Below are 15,489 nucleotides of genomic sequence, written 5' to 3'. Positions count from 1 at the left end.
GTTCTGATTTATGGGCTACTATTAAAATGAGGCTGCATTTTAAATTGTATTTTAACCCGTATTTTAATAACCCCATTATGTTTTATTGTAATTTTATTGGTGTTAGCTGCCCTGAGCCCGGCTCTGGCCGGGGAGGGGAAGGTATAAATTAAAAAATATTATTATTATTTTCTACCCACGAGTCACTAGTTTGACAATGTTTTAAAGACTGTGCGTGTATATTTCTATGTAAAATCATTGTGTGAATATCCTGCAGGAAATCACTGCGTGACAGACTGGAGTTTCCTGTTTTTCTTGTGTTATGCTCCCTGTCTCTTGCCCTCCTCCTGTCACCAACTGATGCTTAAAATAACTGTGTCCCTGCCACCTACTGGACAGTTCAAGGAACTACCCACACCGTTTTGCCAGGCCTACCAATAGACTTCAGGGTTCTTTGCCACCTGCGTTTGCTGGATATTTTCTTCACAAGCCTGCTTATACAGTGGTGCCCCGCAAGACGAATGCCTCGCAAGACGAAAAACTCGCTAGACGAAAGGGTTTTCCGTTTTTCGAGCTGCTTCGCAAGACGAATTTCCCTATGGGCTTGCTTCGCAAGACGAAAACGTCTTGCAAGTTTGTTTCCTTTTTCTTAAAACCGTTAATACTGTACAGTTGCGACTTGACTTCGAGGAGCAACTCATAGCAAGTGGTGTGGTAGCCTTTTTTGAGGTTTTTGAAGACTTTGGTGATTTTTGAAGCTTTTCCAAAACTTCTTTTGCAGCCATTTGGTAAGTTAAACTTTTAAAACTTTTTTGGGGGTTTTTGGATTTTGGGTTGGGGTGTTTGGAATTCAAGGACTTGGTGTTGGGGAGGGGTTTGCAAGAATCTGGAAGCTTGTGTGTTTTTTTTCCTGCATTTTTATGATTTTCTGTGACCATTGGGCCACTCTGCTGTTTTTTTTAAAAAATTCTGGGTTTGAATTTTGAAATGCTCTTTACAGTATGTGTGACTTTAAAGAGCACTTAATAAACTCTTGTTGTACCAAATTTGGCTTTGTTTGGACTTTTTTTGACCATAGGAACACATTAATTGAATTTCAATGCATTCCTATGGGATTTCGTGCTTCGCAAGACGAAAAATTCGCTAGACGAAAAAACTCGTGGAACGAATTAATTTCGTCTTGCGAGGCACCACTGTAGCAGATTTTATGCCACTGTAAGAAAAGGATGCTGGACTAGATGGACTTATTGGCCAGTTCCAGCAGACTGTTCTTATGTTTTTTTCTCCCCTCTGTACTGAAGCTGCCTGGTCTACCCATGTCTTTTCCCTATAAAATATATATCTAATTGCAGCTCCCACCAGCCCTAGCCAGCATGGCCTATGGTCATGGTAGCTGGCAGCCAACAATATCTGGAGAGCCACAGTGTAGCCACTCCAGTATTTGGAAAACCAGCAGTACCTGCAGTAGAAGCAACAGGGAACAGATGCTTTATTTACTAATGATGCAGATCTTTGGCATGGAAAGTGGTGCTCCTGGGTGGAATCTACACACGTATAAAAAAAAAGCTGTGAAAATGTGTGTGTTTTTTTAAAAAAACAACAATGTTTTGAAAAATACATTGAAATTGCCACAGTGCACTGTCGCCATCTAGTGTCACGTTTGTATATTCAACATTACAACACACTTAAAAACGTTTTAATTTGCACCTGTATATCAGAGTCCCTGGTTTCATCCCTACCCAGTCCAGCTATACTTAGGGCTCTCCGTTCTAGGACTGTCAACTGCATATGACTTGGGTTCCCACCTCACTACCTTTTCTTGGGAAACGGCACTGTTTAAGAATGTATGCTGCTTCCCCGCAGTCACTCCGAAATTCTGTAATGCCGTTCTGATCGACAAAAGAGATGCATTTAATTCCTTGCATTGCCAGACGGTGGTGCCAAGTAACTGCTTAAACTAGCTGAAGAGAGGCGGTGAGGCTCCCCCACACACACACTTTATGCAATACATGTAGCTTTTGGCTCTTGCAAAATTACAGTTCTTACTAAATGTTACTTTCTTTATAAGTGAGTGAAACAAAGCAGGAACTCAGTGGGGGAAACTTACCCAGCATGTTTCCCAACAAACAAACAAATATGGCAAGGTGTACAATGTGTGTGTGTGTTTGGTGGGCTAGGGATCATTTTGCAACCCAAGAACCACATTCCTTTCTGGGTAATCTTCCGAGGGCCACAGTGCCTGGGGAGGGGGAGGCCAGAGGCAAATGCGGGCAGAGCAATGGAAAGGATGATCAATGTCCCCCCTTTTCAAATTTTGTATGAGCCTCAATTTAAGGTTCAGAGACCACCCTTGTTATAGCAGTTGAAAAAGTTTCCCACTGTGTGGTCGAAATTGAGATCTCTAATTCTTTATTCCAACCCTCCCTCAGTACCTGTATATCAAATTGGTTTGCTAATAACAAAGATTTATAAATGTTGATGGCCGGGGTTTTTTGTTGCGTAAGAATCTCAATATCTCTGCTTCAGTATCTCTGGGGTCTCTGAGGCTGTAAAAGCTGCTGGTCTGTAGATGGCAGTTAGCAAGTGTTTTATCTGGAGATATTACCATTGAACATTTGTAGATAATCTGTATTTGTCTCTTAGGATGGAATATGTATAAAAAATCAATCCTCTTTGTTTATCATATGTTAATATACCCAAATTCAAAGTTTCGATCTACCCTTTAATTTTGGGAAACGAAAGAGCATGATGCTGGTGATTACAGACTGCTCGATGCTATGCATGCTTTCTTGGGAGTAAGTTCCATAGGGCTTGGTGGGGATACTCTCTATTACAAGGATGGGGAATGTGTGGTCCTCCAGAGGTTGGTGGGCTCCAGTTCCCCTCAGTTACAGCCTGCATGGCCGATGGTTATGAATGATGAGAGCTGTAGTCCAATACTATCTGGAGGGCCACAGATTGCCCTGCCCTGCTCAGTGTGTTTACGATTCTAGCCTTAAGGCAGGAGGGTTATAGATAAGCCTAAAGCTGTGAAAATAATCATCAGTCGTTTCTCGCTAAAACCTTACTTGTGCTTCCATTTGTTTTTGTTTTTTCACAGAGTGCCTATGGATACGGAGACCTGTTCAGCGAAACGTGGAAGGCATTTACAGACTACGAAATAATACATTTGAAATCCTATGATTCAAAGAGAGTGAGGAATATTTTGCTTTAAAAAAAAAAAACCACAAACTGAGGGCTGTACCCAGAAGTCAGTGCTTTTGGTTCAGTTTTGTGACCACGTTACCAAATACGTATGGGTCCTTAAGCTACAGCTGAACCACCCTTGCTGTAGAGCAGGGACATCCGACTCCCAATGTACTGCGATCTACTCACAGTATAAAAAAACTGGTTGTGATCTACCCATTGTTGTTGAGAGAGGGGGAGGGGATCAGTGAGGGGCCAGAGATCTACCAGGAACACTCCACGATCTACCAGTAGATCGCGATCTACCTGTTAGACAAGCCTGCCGTAGAGGGTTTTAAGTTTTTCATTCATACTATAAGGTTACACCTGCACAGTCCACTTCCACAGGTGTAGGTGAGAGAAAAGTACCTTGCAGCAGACCTGTTGCACACACACAGGTTTACGTTTATGGTTTTGCAGAGGATTAAATAGGAGATTCAGTAATCTGGACAGAGGCGCACCAAGGGATTCTGCACACTTTATGCTTTCTCAATTTGCCTTTCGTTAAGAGAAATAAAAACAAAGGACACTAAAGAATGACTTCTAACCTCCTTTCAAAGAGTGTGGTTTTAACACCAGTTACCCCACCTAATTCTAGACATGTAGTCGTGAGTGTGCTGTGCATATGAGCATAGGCTCAGGACCTCTCAAACCTTTGCATGTCTGTGCTCCAGGAATGTGGGAGAGGGGCTCCACTGCCATCCAGGGGCAAGTTGCCATTGTTTTCCATTGTGTCTGCTGCGTTTAATTCCCCCTTCCCCTTTTGTTTCATGTAGCCCCATCAGGAAAGTTTTCACCTTGCGCTCCCCCCCCCCATTATAAAGTTCCCTCATCTTACCCTCTCGGGTCTTTGTGTCAGATGCTGTTTCTGTTTCAGTCATTTGTTCCGTGCTTAACGCAAGGGGGGGGGGGCTCAGATTGGTGCTGTGATCTGGCTTCTGTTGCAGTATTAATAGGTCCTGCTTTATATTCACCTCTTTTAATTATATATCAGGAGTTCTGCTGTAACTTGTTAATGATCTCCTTTTTCAGGTATGCTTCAAAGAAGCAGTTTTTACACTGTTGCCTCGAATGAGGTATGGCTTATTTTATAATACACCATTGGTGAGTAAATACGTTGGGTTCCACACCCACCCACCTTTTATTTTTAATAAAAAAAGAAGAAATTTTGAATAAAATTTGTGAGCTTCTTAAAGAGATATGTTAAAGAAGAAGGACTTCAGTGCATAAAAGCTTTGTTTGGAGGTGGGGGACGGTTTGTTACTAGCAAAAAAATATTAAAATTTGAGCACATGGGTGCATTTTCTTCCTATATGTCTGCTGTGATTTCAGATATCCAGCTGTCATGGTACAGGATTATTCAGAGCCTTTTCCCAGCATGTGCTCCACAGATTAAATGTCACACAAGAAGGACCCAAGGTATTAGTGATGCTCTATGCCGTTCTGTAAGAATCGTGAATGAAGCTTGAGTTTGCATGCGCCGTCTCTCTTGCTTCGGATCGTGCTCACAGCTTGAGAAGTTCTCTTTTCCGATGCCCACAATCCTGAGTTTCGTTGTAGTTTTGAGCACTCCTGTTTCCACTGACTTGCATATCTTCCTGACGAATGAAAGCTCCCTTGCAATGGTGAAGGGGATGCAAAGAATTTAAATACTGAAGGAGATGCCTCTTGCCTGCAGTACTTCTGTGCTCCCTGTGGCATCTTGTACATGCAGGGTGATAAATGTACACCAGCTCTCTCGCCGTAGCGAATTCTATCTCTTTATGAAGACAGGAGGCATTGCTCTGAACCCTTGAGCCATTTCTGCAGTTGCGTGGTTTGCTTGGTGCTGCCAGAACAAGTTTTCCAGCAGCAACAAGCCCAGCAGAGCCACCCAGTAAACCCTTGGCTAAATCAGGGGGCGACATTTGCTTTTCGTCCAATATCTGAATCCACAGGAAGATGCTGGCTCCATTAAGAGAGCTATAAGTGTGTGTGTGTGCGCGCGTGCGCGCGTGCACAGGGTGTATACTGGGGAGGGAATCAATTTGGCTGCTTTTGAGTTCTTTAAAATATTTTCTGAAGAATATACTTTCATGCTTATCACAAGGGGCTGGTGTTTTCGAGCTGTGTGCAACCATTTGGCCCTGATTTCCTGCTGGTATTAATAGGTGTCATGCAGTTAAACCTTTGTAATTCTTTCTTCTTCTTCTTCTTCTTCTTCTTCTTCTTCTTCTTCTTCTTCTTCTTCTTCTTCTTCTTTTTTACACAATTTACCCCCGATGGTTCGATGGATTTTTAAATTGGGAAGGGAAATAATAACCTTGTTAGGTGGGCTAACACCTCCCCCCCCGCACCCCAATAATTCATCAACATGTAAAGCATACTGTGTCTGTCTGTGTGACTTCCACTTTTTCAGATACTGCAGTGGTTTGTGGTGACGTGGGCCATTTTGTCTTGAATAAAACAAAGGGGTTTGCTGGTAGTGCTATCAAGTTCTCTGTGGTTTCATTGGGAGTTGAGGGACTTGATCAAGTCCATAAGGGGACTCTTAAATGACTTACTAGTTGTTGGTTGCAAATACTGCTTTTGGGGAAGGAGCATCGACAGAAAGTGCACATTAGAACAATCCATTTTCAGGAATGTGCCTCTCTCCTGTGTGTGATATAAACGAGGTGATTAAAAGGAAAAGACATTTTAATCACTCTGCTAATTGTTTTTACATCAAGGGCACTAATTTATTCATTGTCCGTCAGCTGGTCTTTCTCCTCCTCAACTTGCAAATGGATTCATTTTGCTACTTTTTGTTTTGCTTGTTCCCCAACAGGATGGGAAAATCAGAGTTACAATACTCGCCCGGAGTACAGAATACAGGAAGATATTAAACCAAAATGAGGTTAGATTATTTTCTGTTGAGTAAAGGCTTCCAAAGAGCAGTGGGCACAAGGAAGCCGTGGTTGGGTACAGGAAATGGGTGGGAAATAAAAACAGCAATTATCATGCAGAAATGTTGCTTTCCCCCCTCCCTCCCTCCCTCCCTAGCTTGCCAACGCTTTGAAAACGCTGCCGTTATTTGAAGTCCGAATAGTGAACTACAAGTACAAGTAAGTACACCTGCAAGGCGTAGCAGATCTGCAGCTGTTCCTACCTTGATTTTCGCCTTTCTGCACCCGCACGACGGGTTGTGTCCCATGGTGGTTTTGCACTAGCGGAAAGAGCTTCTGCTTGCTTCAGGTGAGGCTCTCAATTTTGTCGGAGGAGTTAATTTTGAGGGAGCACAGAGGGCTACAGGAGATCAGTGAAAATGGCCTGCCCCACCTTGCCATAAGGAGAACTGCCTCTTCTGCTTGTGTAAAGCCATTACTGGATACAGACCAATTTCCTGGAAGCAAATCCTGTTGAAATCTTTGGAACGTTTGCAATTCCAGACATAGTTAGACTAGTGAGTAATTCCCACTGAACATATTATTAGGACTTGCAAACATGCATAAGTGTACGCTGTTAAGGATCAATAAAGAGAACAATAAAACATTTCCTCCCTCCCAGCCTCAGTGCTTTGTGGAAGGGCAGGGCCACGGCCACATCGGCAGCCCTATTGCTCCCAGTGACTTGGGCAGAAAAGGGGCGGGGAGAGGATTGTCAGCCCCTGGATGGGACCAATAGGGTTTCAGGATCCAGGGCTGTCTCAGCCTTGCCCTTGCCCCTTCCTCTGACTCCTGCCAGCAGCCCACCTGATCACATGTCCCGCAGAATGAACAAAGGAACACCTCTGCTCTGCCTAATCCAGAGCTTTTCTTGTTGGTGACACACTTTTTAGACGTGCATCATTTCATGACACAGTAATTCAGTTTTCCTAGCAATCTGGAGCTTAAACTAATCCAGCCCCGGGAGGAGGGCAGGGAGTGTTTGTGTGACACACCTGCACACTGCAGCCGACACACTAACATGTCGCGACACACAGTTTGGAAAGCTCTGGCCTAATCTAGACTCCCCCGCCCCTCACCCAACCCAACATGGAGGGCAGGTCGGATTGCTCTGCAGATTGCCCTCTGAAGTACATTGGTACCTCAGGTTAAGAACTTAATTCATTCTGGAGGTCCGTTCTTAACCTGAAACTGTTCTTAACCTGAAGCACCACTTTAGCTAATGGGGCCTCCTGCTGCTGGCGCGCCGCCGGAGCACAATTTCTGTTCTCATCCTGAAGCAAAGTTCTTAACCCGAGGTAATATTTCTGGGTTAGCGGAGTCTGTAACCTGAAGCGTATGTAACCTGAGGTACCACTGTACAAGTTTGAAAACCATTAATGAGCTGTACATTACTGATGTTGAGGCTAATAATGGATTTGAGTTTGAGTAACATTTGTTTTTAATAATGTACATTTCTTTTTTAAAAAAAAAGACCAGACGCTGAAGCAGTTTACTGGGTGCATTTACATGGCAACCTTTTAATTTCTCCAGTGCAACAATATGCTCTTCTAAGATCTTGAGCATCACCAGGAATTTTATTCCGGTGTATAGCTTACTTCCTCACCCCATAAGATATCCTTGACCTATCTGAACGATGATCTGTTGTGCTACTCACACATACCCATGTTAGAGCCATTCTTATTATACGTTTTCTCTAGGGAGCTCGAATTTAAGGAGCAGCTGAAAATCACGCACAATTCTGATATATTCATTGGGATGCATGGAGCAGGACTCACCCACCTTCTCTTTCTGCCAGACTGGGCTGTCATCTTTGAACTGTAAGCCTCCATGTGCTCATGTGTTTAATAGCTCCTTTTTTTGTATTTGCATGAAAATTGGGCTGCCGTGTCCTGATCCGAAGAAGGGCTTATAAACCATGCTTTTAAGCAAACACATGTCACAGAGGGTGAGATGGCGCCTCTGTATTTCCGTCAGAGCAGATACTGAACTTACCTCTGTCTTACAGTTAGAAGAAACATTCCTTGATATGTACCAGGTGGAGTGTGGCAACTCTGTTCATTGGCTAACTTGTTTGGGCAGAGGTTGGCAGCTGGAAACCTCCATGTTAAACCCAGCCAGCGATGCGGAATGCCCCGGTGGCAAAATGAATTAGAGAAATAAAATCATAGAGAGCCGAACAAGTCCTTAAGAACTTATAGTTTAACTCCTTGCCCAAGGCCTGTTGATATGAACCCACAGAAGTTCTATAAAGATTTCTGACAAAGGGCATTTTCTCACTGTGTCTATCTTGCCTCTGTAAAGTTTTCTTGGATTACTGCTTGTTGCTCTAAAACTGTGTATGGCGGGTTTACATTTCCCTCCTCGCCATCTTATCTTTAAAGAGCTGAGCAGGAACTCTTGCTATAGATGAGTTTCACCTTACTAATAGGAAAGGGTCTTTATTATTTGAAATAATCCTCCATGTTATAGAAGCCAGGCACAAAGAAGTGTGCCATCGTTTTTTTGAGTCTTAGGATGGGGGTAGCTGAACCCTAGATTTAGAGGTTCTTTAAAGCTCAGTTTTATCTAAATTATTGTCTTACGAACTGTAACTTCCATGTTACCAGGCACGGACACATGTCCTTGGCCTCTGAGCTGTATGTTAGTAAGTTCAAAGTTACTGTATTAATTTACAAAGCTTGGATCCAGGTTATCCTTTGTATCCCTCCCCAGTCACTGAGATCTTGAGGGTGTGTGTGTGTGCTACTGGCCCCCATGACTCAGGTGCATGGCTTGTCTCCACGGAGACAAGTATGACTCCATGGAGTCATACATTCAGTCCTGTGGGCCTGATCCTGTGGAACGCTTTCCTGGCTTAGATTAGGCAGCCCGCTCCTTCCCCGGTTGAATGCCTGACAAAGCCCTTTCTTCAGCAGGCATTTTAAGGATGTTTTCTGGGGGTTTTGTATGAACCATCGTGATTTATTTTATCCATTGCATGCTTTTTATGATTTTTATATACACTGCTTAGAGTCTTTGGTTCATAAGTGGTATATAAATAGCTCAAACAAACAGCTAGCATGTTTCCAAGCACACCCAAAAAAAGTCTGAATCAAAGGTTGGGGGCGGGGAGGGAGAGAGACAGCTTGAGTGCATTCCTTAATGCATGCTGCAGGAAATGCTAGAGCAAAACCCAAGTATCAAGGGGATTTGGTTCCTTGGCTCTCTGTAAAGTAAAGGTAAAGGACCCATGGATGGTTAAGTCCAGTCAAAGGTGACTCATCTCACTTTCAGGCTGAGGGAGCCGGCGTTTGTCCTCAGACAGCTTTCCGGGTCATGTGGCCAGCATGACTAAACTGCTTCTGGTGCGACAGAACACTGTGAAGGAAACCAGAGCTCACAGAAACACTGTTTACCTTCCCGCCGCAGTGATACCTATTTATCTACTTGCACTGACGTGCTTTCGAACTGCTAGGTTGGCAGGAGCTGGGACAGAGCAATGGGAGCTCACTCTGTCATGGGGATTCGAACTGCCAACCTTCCGACCGGAAGCCCAAGAGGCTAAGTGGTTTAGACCACAGCGCCACCCTGGCTCTCTCTGTAGCAAGAGCTGTAGCAGGGGAAGCCGCAGCCTGTCCATTTCCAATTGCTAGTAGAATGATTACCTTTCTGTTTCCTGCAGGAGAAGGGCAGGCGCTAAAGAGAACCATTGCGCCTTTTGTTAATGAATCCCCATCATTTCTTCTCCAGATACAACTGTGAAGACGAGCGCTGCTACTTAGACCTTGCAAGGCTGAGAGGCGTCCATTACATCACCTGGCAAAAGAAGGACAAAGTCTTCCCTCAGGATGAGGTAGTGGGTGGGATGCAAAGGTGTTTTGGTGCTGTGTTTTTGGTTTTTTATTATTATTATTATTATTATTATTATTATTATTATTATTATTATCATCATCATCATCATCATAAAAAATGTTTTACCCATCTCAGTTCTTCCACATGAAATATGATTCTTCTGCTTCAGCCCAAATTAAATTCTCTGCTCTGATTAAAGGATCATTTTATATGAATAGCTGGAGGAGGGAGAGAAATGAAATTAATTGGCCATTAGTTCAGACTATCAATAGCAGTGCTGTTAGGTGTTTTCTTACTGACGCTGCTGCTTTAGGGAGGATCGATAAATCAGCGGTTATGAATTAAAATGCGTGCTCAATTTGCTGCTTGTTTTCCAGGGGAAAAGAGCTGACTTGTTTTGCTTCCTTAAAACCATTTTAACTCCCTTTTCTTCAGGGGCATCATCCAACACTAGGAAAACACCCGAAGTTTACAAATTACTCCTTCGACGTGGAAGAATTCGTCCGCCTGGTGCTTTCGGCGGCTGATCATGTATCGCAGCATTCCAAATGGCCGTTTAGGAGAAAACGCGATGAATTCTAGATTAATTGCCTAATTTCACAGGGTATTTTAAATACAGCAGCATTATAAAATGTCAATTGTTCTGATACACAATTATAATTTTTTTTTTCTCTCGGGAGGAAAAATGTTAAAAGGATTGGTAGTTGCATATCATGGTTCCCACCCTCACACTGTTATTTCTGTGTGTGTCGTCGTCGTCCCCGCCCAATAATGTTCTCACTCTCAATTCCTTTCCTAATTTTACTTGAGAAATTTGCATTTTGCAAGGTGTATTTATTAAGATGACTAATATTTGCACTACTTCCCTCCCTATTTATTTTAGGGGTTTTGCCCCCATTGCTAAAAAGAAGGGTGAAGTTACAAATAAGTGCAGTGGGTCCATTTTCCTTCTCTCTGCTTCTTCTTCTTTTTTTAAGACTTCCAGGTTGAAACCATACTTGGGATTAAGTCCCATTTAACTCATTGAGACTTACTTCAGAGTAGGCTTGCATAGCGTCACACTCCTGTTTTTGCAAGGCACTCCAAAGCAGTAAGAGAGACCGTGGAAAAAGAACTCAGCTGAATCTGGGAGGCCAAACTACACATTACAAACAACGTGGTTTTTAAATGCGTGCTTAAACTAAGCACAGGGCCACCAGGGGGCAAGCAGTGGCTCGCGTGAGTAAGTGGATTTTTAGTAGGAACCCAGTGCAGGACCCTGATCCAGATTAGGAACCCTGTGGCTGCTTTTTCTTCAGAATAAAAGTGGTTACCTAAAGCATGCTTTCAGGAAAAACTGTGTTTATCATAACATGTCGTTTGGTCCTGGTGTATTTCTCACTCCTGCAGGTTTTTAAGCAACCCTAATCTGCTTCCTCATCTTTTCGGTTCTGTTACTTTGTTGTTGTTGTTTAGTTGTTTAGTCGTGTCCAACTCTTCGTGACCCCATGGACCAGAGCACGCCAGGCACTCCTGTCTTCCACTGCCTCCCGCAGTTTGGTCAAACTCATGCTGGTAGCTTCGAGAACACTGTCCAACCATCTCGTCCTCTGTCGTCCCCTTCTCCTTGTGCCCTCCATCTTTCCCAACATCAGGGTCTTTTCCAGGGAGTCTTCTCTTCTCATGAGGTGGCCAAAGTATTGGAGCCTCAGCTTCATGATTTGTCCTTCTAGTGAGCACTCAGGGCTGATTTCCTTAAGAATGGAGAGATTTGATCTTCTTGCAGTCCATGGGACTCTCAAGAGTCTCCTCCAACACCATAATTCAAAAGCACCAATTCTTCGGCGAGCAGTGTCTACCCATTTCAAAGTTAAGATGAGTCATGTACAAACTGAATTAACTAAGGTATCAAGCCATAGTGCACTTGGGGCAGGGAGTGAGGTGCAGTCATGGGGCAAATGCCAAATTGCTGCGTCCCCACCAAGAAACCTTGAAATTCAGAACTGCTGAGCTTGATGGGAAGACATTTCCTGGCAAGGAAGTTGGGTATGTCGTCGTTTTTCTTGGTAGTGCCTTTATTTTAAACTGTCCCGCTGTTAGGTATGAAAACTATGGCTTAATACATGAACTATGTTTGTCTCCAAAGCTTTAAAATAATTTAACTTTTCATAATTCATGCTTGCACTATAATAGTGCCTTGAAAGAAATATAACCATGAGTACATGTCTTCACACAATTGCTTTCAAACAGCTCCTGTTGACTTAATCAGATACAGTCATACCTTGGGTTGAAGTTGAGCGTTGAGCATTTTTGGGTTGCGCTCCACAGCAACCCGAAAGTAACGGAATGTGTTACTTCCGGGTTTCACCACTTGCGCATGTGCAGACGCTCAAAATGACATCACGCGCATGCGCAGAAGCAGCGAATCGCGACCCGCAGGCGCAGGTTGCTTTCGCTTCTGGATGCGAACGGGGCTCCGGAGCAGATCCCGTTCGCATCCAGAGGTACCACTGTATATCTGGTTGAATGCTTGTGAGCCAAGTCCTTATGCGAATCACTGTTATGCCACAGATTGCAGCGGATTCTCACTTGTGTGTACCAACCCATTGCCCTTGCCAGCTGTGCTTCTATGCCACGGTTCTCCCTCTCTGACATACGTTACATTTCAGCCCGTTCTTAGCTGCAGACATGGCAAGTACCTGGTCAGTGTTCCTTAGCATGTTGCACTAGCAAGCTCAAAGAAGAGCAAGACAAATAGGGCGAATGACAGCAGAAGTGGTTTGTTCCTCACTCATTTTGCAACTTTTGTCATATAGCTCTGCACTATAACAAAACAGATACTGTTTGTCTCAGTGGGTTGGATCCAAGTGCATGGGGCAGGCTGGAGGATGCTGAGCTCCTCACCTCATCCCTGCATGGCTCCCCCAGTCCTCCTGAATTCCTCTCCTCAGGTAGCCCTGCTAAATGGGGGCTGCAGCATAGGAACTAAGAAAAAGGAAGACTGCCAAAATCAGGTAGAGGCAAGCTGCCAGTTTACTTTGGTTTCTGTCCTTTATTTTCCTAGTTTAGGCAAGACTTGCCCCTCTTGTGGTCTTCTGATTTGTCTAGTTAACTGCACTGTTATCCCTCTAGATTTACATGTGCCCTTTCTAACTTTTTCCAGAGAGGCACAGGTGTTTCTCTGTTGTCACAAACACAGCCAAGAGTCCTGTGCCTTAAAAACTACCAGATTTTATTTTGGCATAAGCTTTTGTGGACTCTAGGGTCACTTCCAGACTATCATTATTTTATGAGTGGGGTTCAGTTGCACTCTGATGAATTCATTAAAGTGGGTTTGCTGCTCTTTTGCACCTTTTTTAAAAATAAAGAAGGTATATCTGCAGTAAGGAAAGTGAAGGAAATTGCAGTGGAAAACACAGGACAACAATTGTTAGATGCAGTGCTGTATAACCTACCTGAAAACAGATAAGAATGAACGAATGCTCGATAAACAGAGCATCCCAGTCCACAAAAGCATATACCATAATAAAATTTGTAAGTCTTTAGAATGCCAGAAGACTATTGTTTTCTAACAATTAAGTACATTCTGTTTGGGCCTCTTGTTGCAATAGTTTTACCTAATTGCTAGGTTTCTAAAGAGATCTGACCTTAACTTTACATACGCTCTAATTTGCAAAACCATCCCCCCCCCATATTTTATTGTGAGTTTTTCATTATGCACTGTGGTGTTACAGTGCTGCACCGGCTACTTGTAGCCCAGGAGAGGAAGCTGGTCTAAGGAGAGAGAGCCGCTGAGTACTGAGTTGTGTGTAGTGTCTTGGGGGCTAAATACAGCTAGCTGTCAATCATGTCAGTAGTATAGCTGTCCCTTGTTCAGGATCGAAATACTGTACGGCACATAACTTGATTTACAGAGCAACCCTGTGCATGTCTACTCAAGAGTAAGGCCCATGAGCTTCAATGGGACTTACTCTCAGGTAAGCGAATATAGGGTTGCGGCCCTATGCTACTTTTGTGTGCACAAAAATATGAGTGCAAAACAACCCTTCCCCCAAGAAAGTTATGTTGGTGCAAACGTGTGTATGATTTGAGCTTCTGAAGTGAGTTGATCAGCAGATATTGCAGCCTAGAATCAGGGCATTGAGGAAGAGAATGGTATGCAGAATCAGGAAGGAGAGTGTTATAGTAGATGTAAATACTTGAGTGGTATGTACCTGACAACCATGGCAATTACTGACATCCATTTTCTAACAATCATGAGCTAATTTCTATACTGTGGGGCCTATTTGCCGTCCTGCCTATGGAGGATGAAGAGAATGAACTATTGTAAGAGTAGCTTACACATAGGTCTCTCGTGACTTGAAGTACTGCAGAGGTTGAGCTACAGATCTCTGAAAGGTATTTGTCTTCTCCTTGGAACAGGGCAGTTGATTAAGAACTTGAAAGGAACTGTAAAAGTGTATTTTTTTGCATATGGAAAAAAAAATTCCTGAAATGCACTGGTTTGTTAAATAAATATATATATATTGCATTGATCTGTAAGCTTCATTTTTAAAAAAGCAAATTTGTACCATTAATTGTTGGGGGATGGTGGGAGTTCAAGTCCATCTCTGTCTGCAGGGCCACCCTGCTGCAAATACCTTGTCCACCATCTGTAAAACAAAGTACTGGCAAGAAGCCTATTTTTAAGGACTTCACTTGCTAGCCTTTGAAGTAGCAATAAATAATGAGCTGTAATGAGAATAAAAAAATGGTAGCATTCAGTTTTTCATTTAGTGTGTTGGAAGTTCTGTTTGGATGAACAACTGGAGAAGGATGCTGGAAAATGGGTTAAGCGTATCTGTGTGTTTAATTAAGCACTAAATGCAAAGGATAAGTATTGTCATGCACTTAAGAGTTAAGTGGACCATTCTGCCACAGTTTACAATAGGGGTAGTCAACCTTTTTATATCTACCGCCCACTAATGCATCTTTCTTGATGGTAAAATTTCCTGACTGCCCACCAGTGCTTGATGGAAGCCATAGAACCCCCTACCGCCCACCTAGAATCCTGAAACGCCCACTAGTGGGCAGTAGGGACCAGGTTGACACAACCCCTGGTTTAGAAGGATAAATATTTTACAGGGTTATTTTTGCAAAATCATTTACTGTCTTGACAAAGGGCACGGCACTTAATGCACATCTCATTCCAGTAGCGAACTCAATTCCTTGGGAATTGACTCAGTGATGCTTTGGTTAATAATAATAATAATAATAATAATAATAATAATAATAATAATAATTCTACCCTGCCTATCTGGCTGGGTTTCCCCAGCTACTCTGGGTGGCTTCCAGCAAAATCTATAAAGATAATAAATATCTGCTCTACATCTACAAATATTCACGGTGTCTCTGCTCCAGTGGATTATTTGATGTCAAAACTAGTTCATTTCATCTATAGGGATATTCATGTGCTGCAGCCACATCTGGAGCGCATGCATCATGCTGCATGGTGTGCTGAGTTACTACATTTGAAGAGAGAAAGGATAGCTCTGGGATTCCATTATGTTAAGGACTGTAAGAATACCTC

At 43.1% G+C, this 15,489-nt stretch overlaps 1 protein-coding gene across 5 annotated transcripts in view; it reads left to right on the top strand.

Annotated features, from left to right (window-relative positions):
• The window catches only part of EOGT (EGF domain specific O-linked N-acetylglucosamine transferase), a 32,363-nt gene extending 17,916 nt beyond the window's left edge, over positions 1 to 14,447 (top strand). For 2 of the 5 annotated variants that reach the window (XR_014544983.1, XR_014544984.1), the window contains exons 10-18: positions 3,080 to 3,172; positions 4,237 to 4,308; positions 4,537 to 4,623; positions 6,011 to 6,079; positions 6,226 to 6,287; positions 7,808 to 7,927; positions 9,840 to 9,942; positions 10,377 to 11,512; positions 11,576 to 14,447. Coding sequence is in view for 3 of the 5 variants with exons in the window: in XM_083601647.1 (XP_083457773.1) it covers positions 3,080 to 3,172; positions 4,237 to 4,308; positions 4,537 to 4,623; positions 6,011 to 6,079; positions 6,226 to 6,287; positions 7,808 to 7,927; positions 9,840 to 9,942; positions 10,377 to 10,523 (753 nt within the window). In the remaining 2 variants the exon portion in view is untranslated. Of the gene's footprint in view, positions 1 to 3,079; positions 3,173 to 4,236; positions 4,309 to 4,536; positions 4,624 to 6,010; positions 6,080 to 6,225; positions 6,288 to 7,807; positions 7,928 to 9,839; positions 9,943 to 10,376 lie in introns of all 5 variants that reach the window. The other 3 variants (XM_083601647.1, XM_083601646.1, XM_083601648.1) reach the window with 2 other exon arrangements.
• The last annotated feature ends 1,042 nt before the right edge of the window (positions 14,448 to 15,489 follow it).

Source organism: Podarcis filfolensis (genome assembly GCF_964270895.1).
Source record: "Podarcis filfolensis genome assembly, chromosome: 2".
Taxonomy (NCBI): domain Eukaryota; kingdom Metazoa; phylum Chordata; class Lepidosauria; order Squamata; family Lacertidae; genus Podarcis; species Podarcis filfolensis.
Note: the sequence above shows the minus strand (reverse complement) of the source record. Positions and strands in the feature narration are given on the sequence as shown.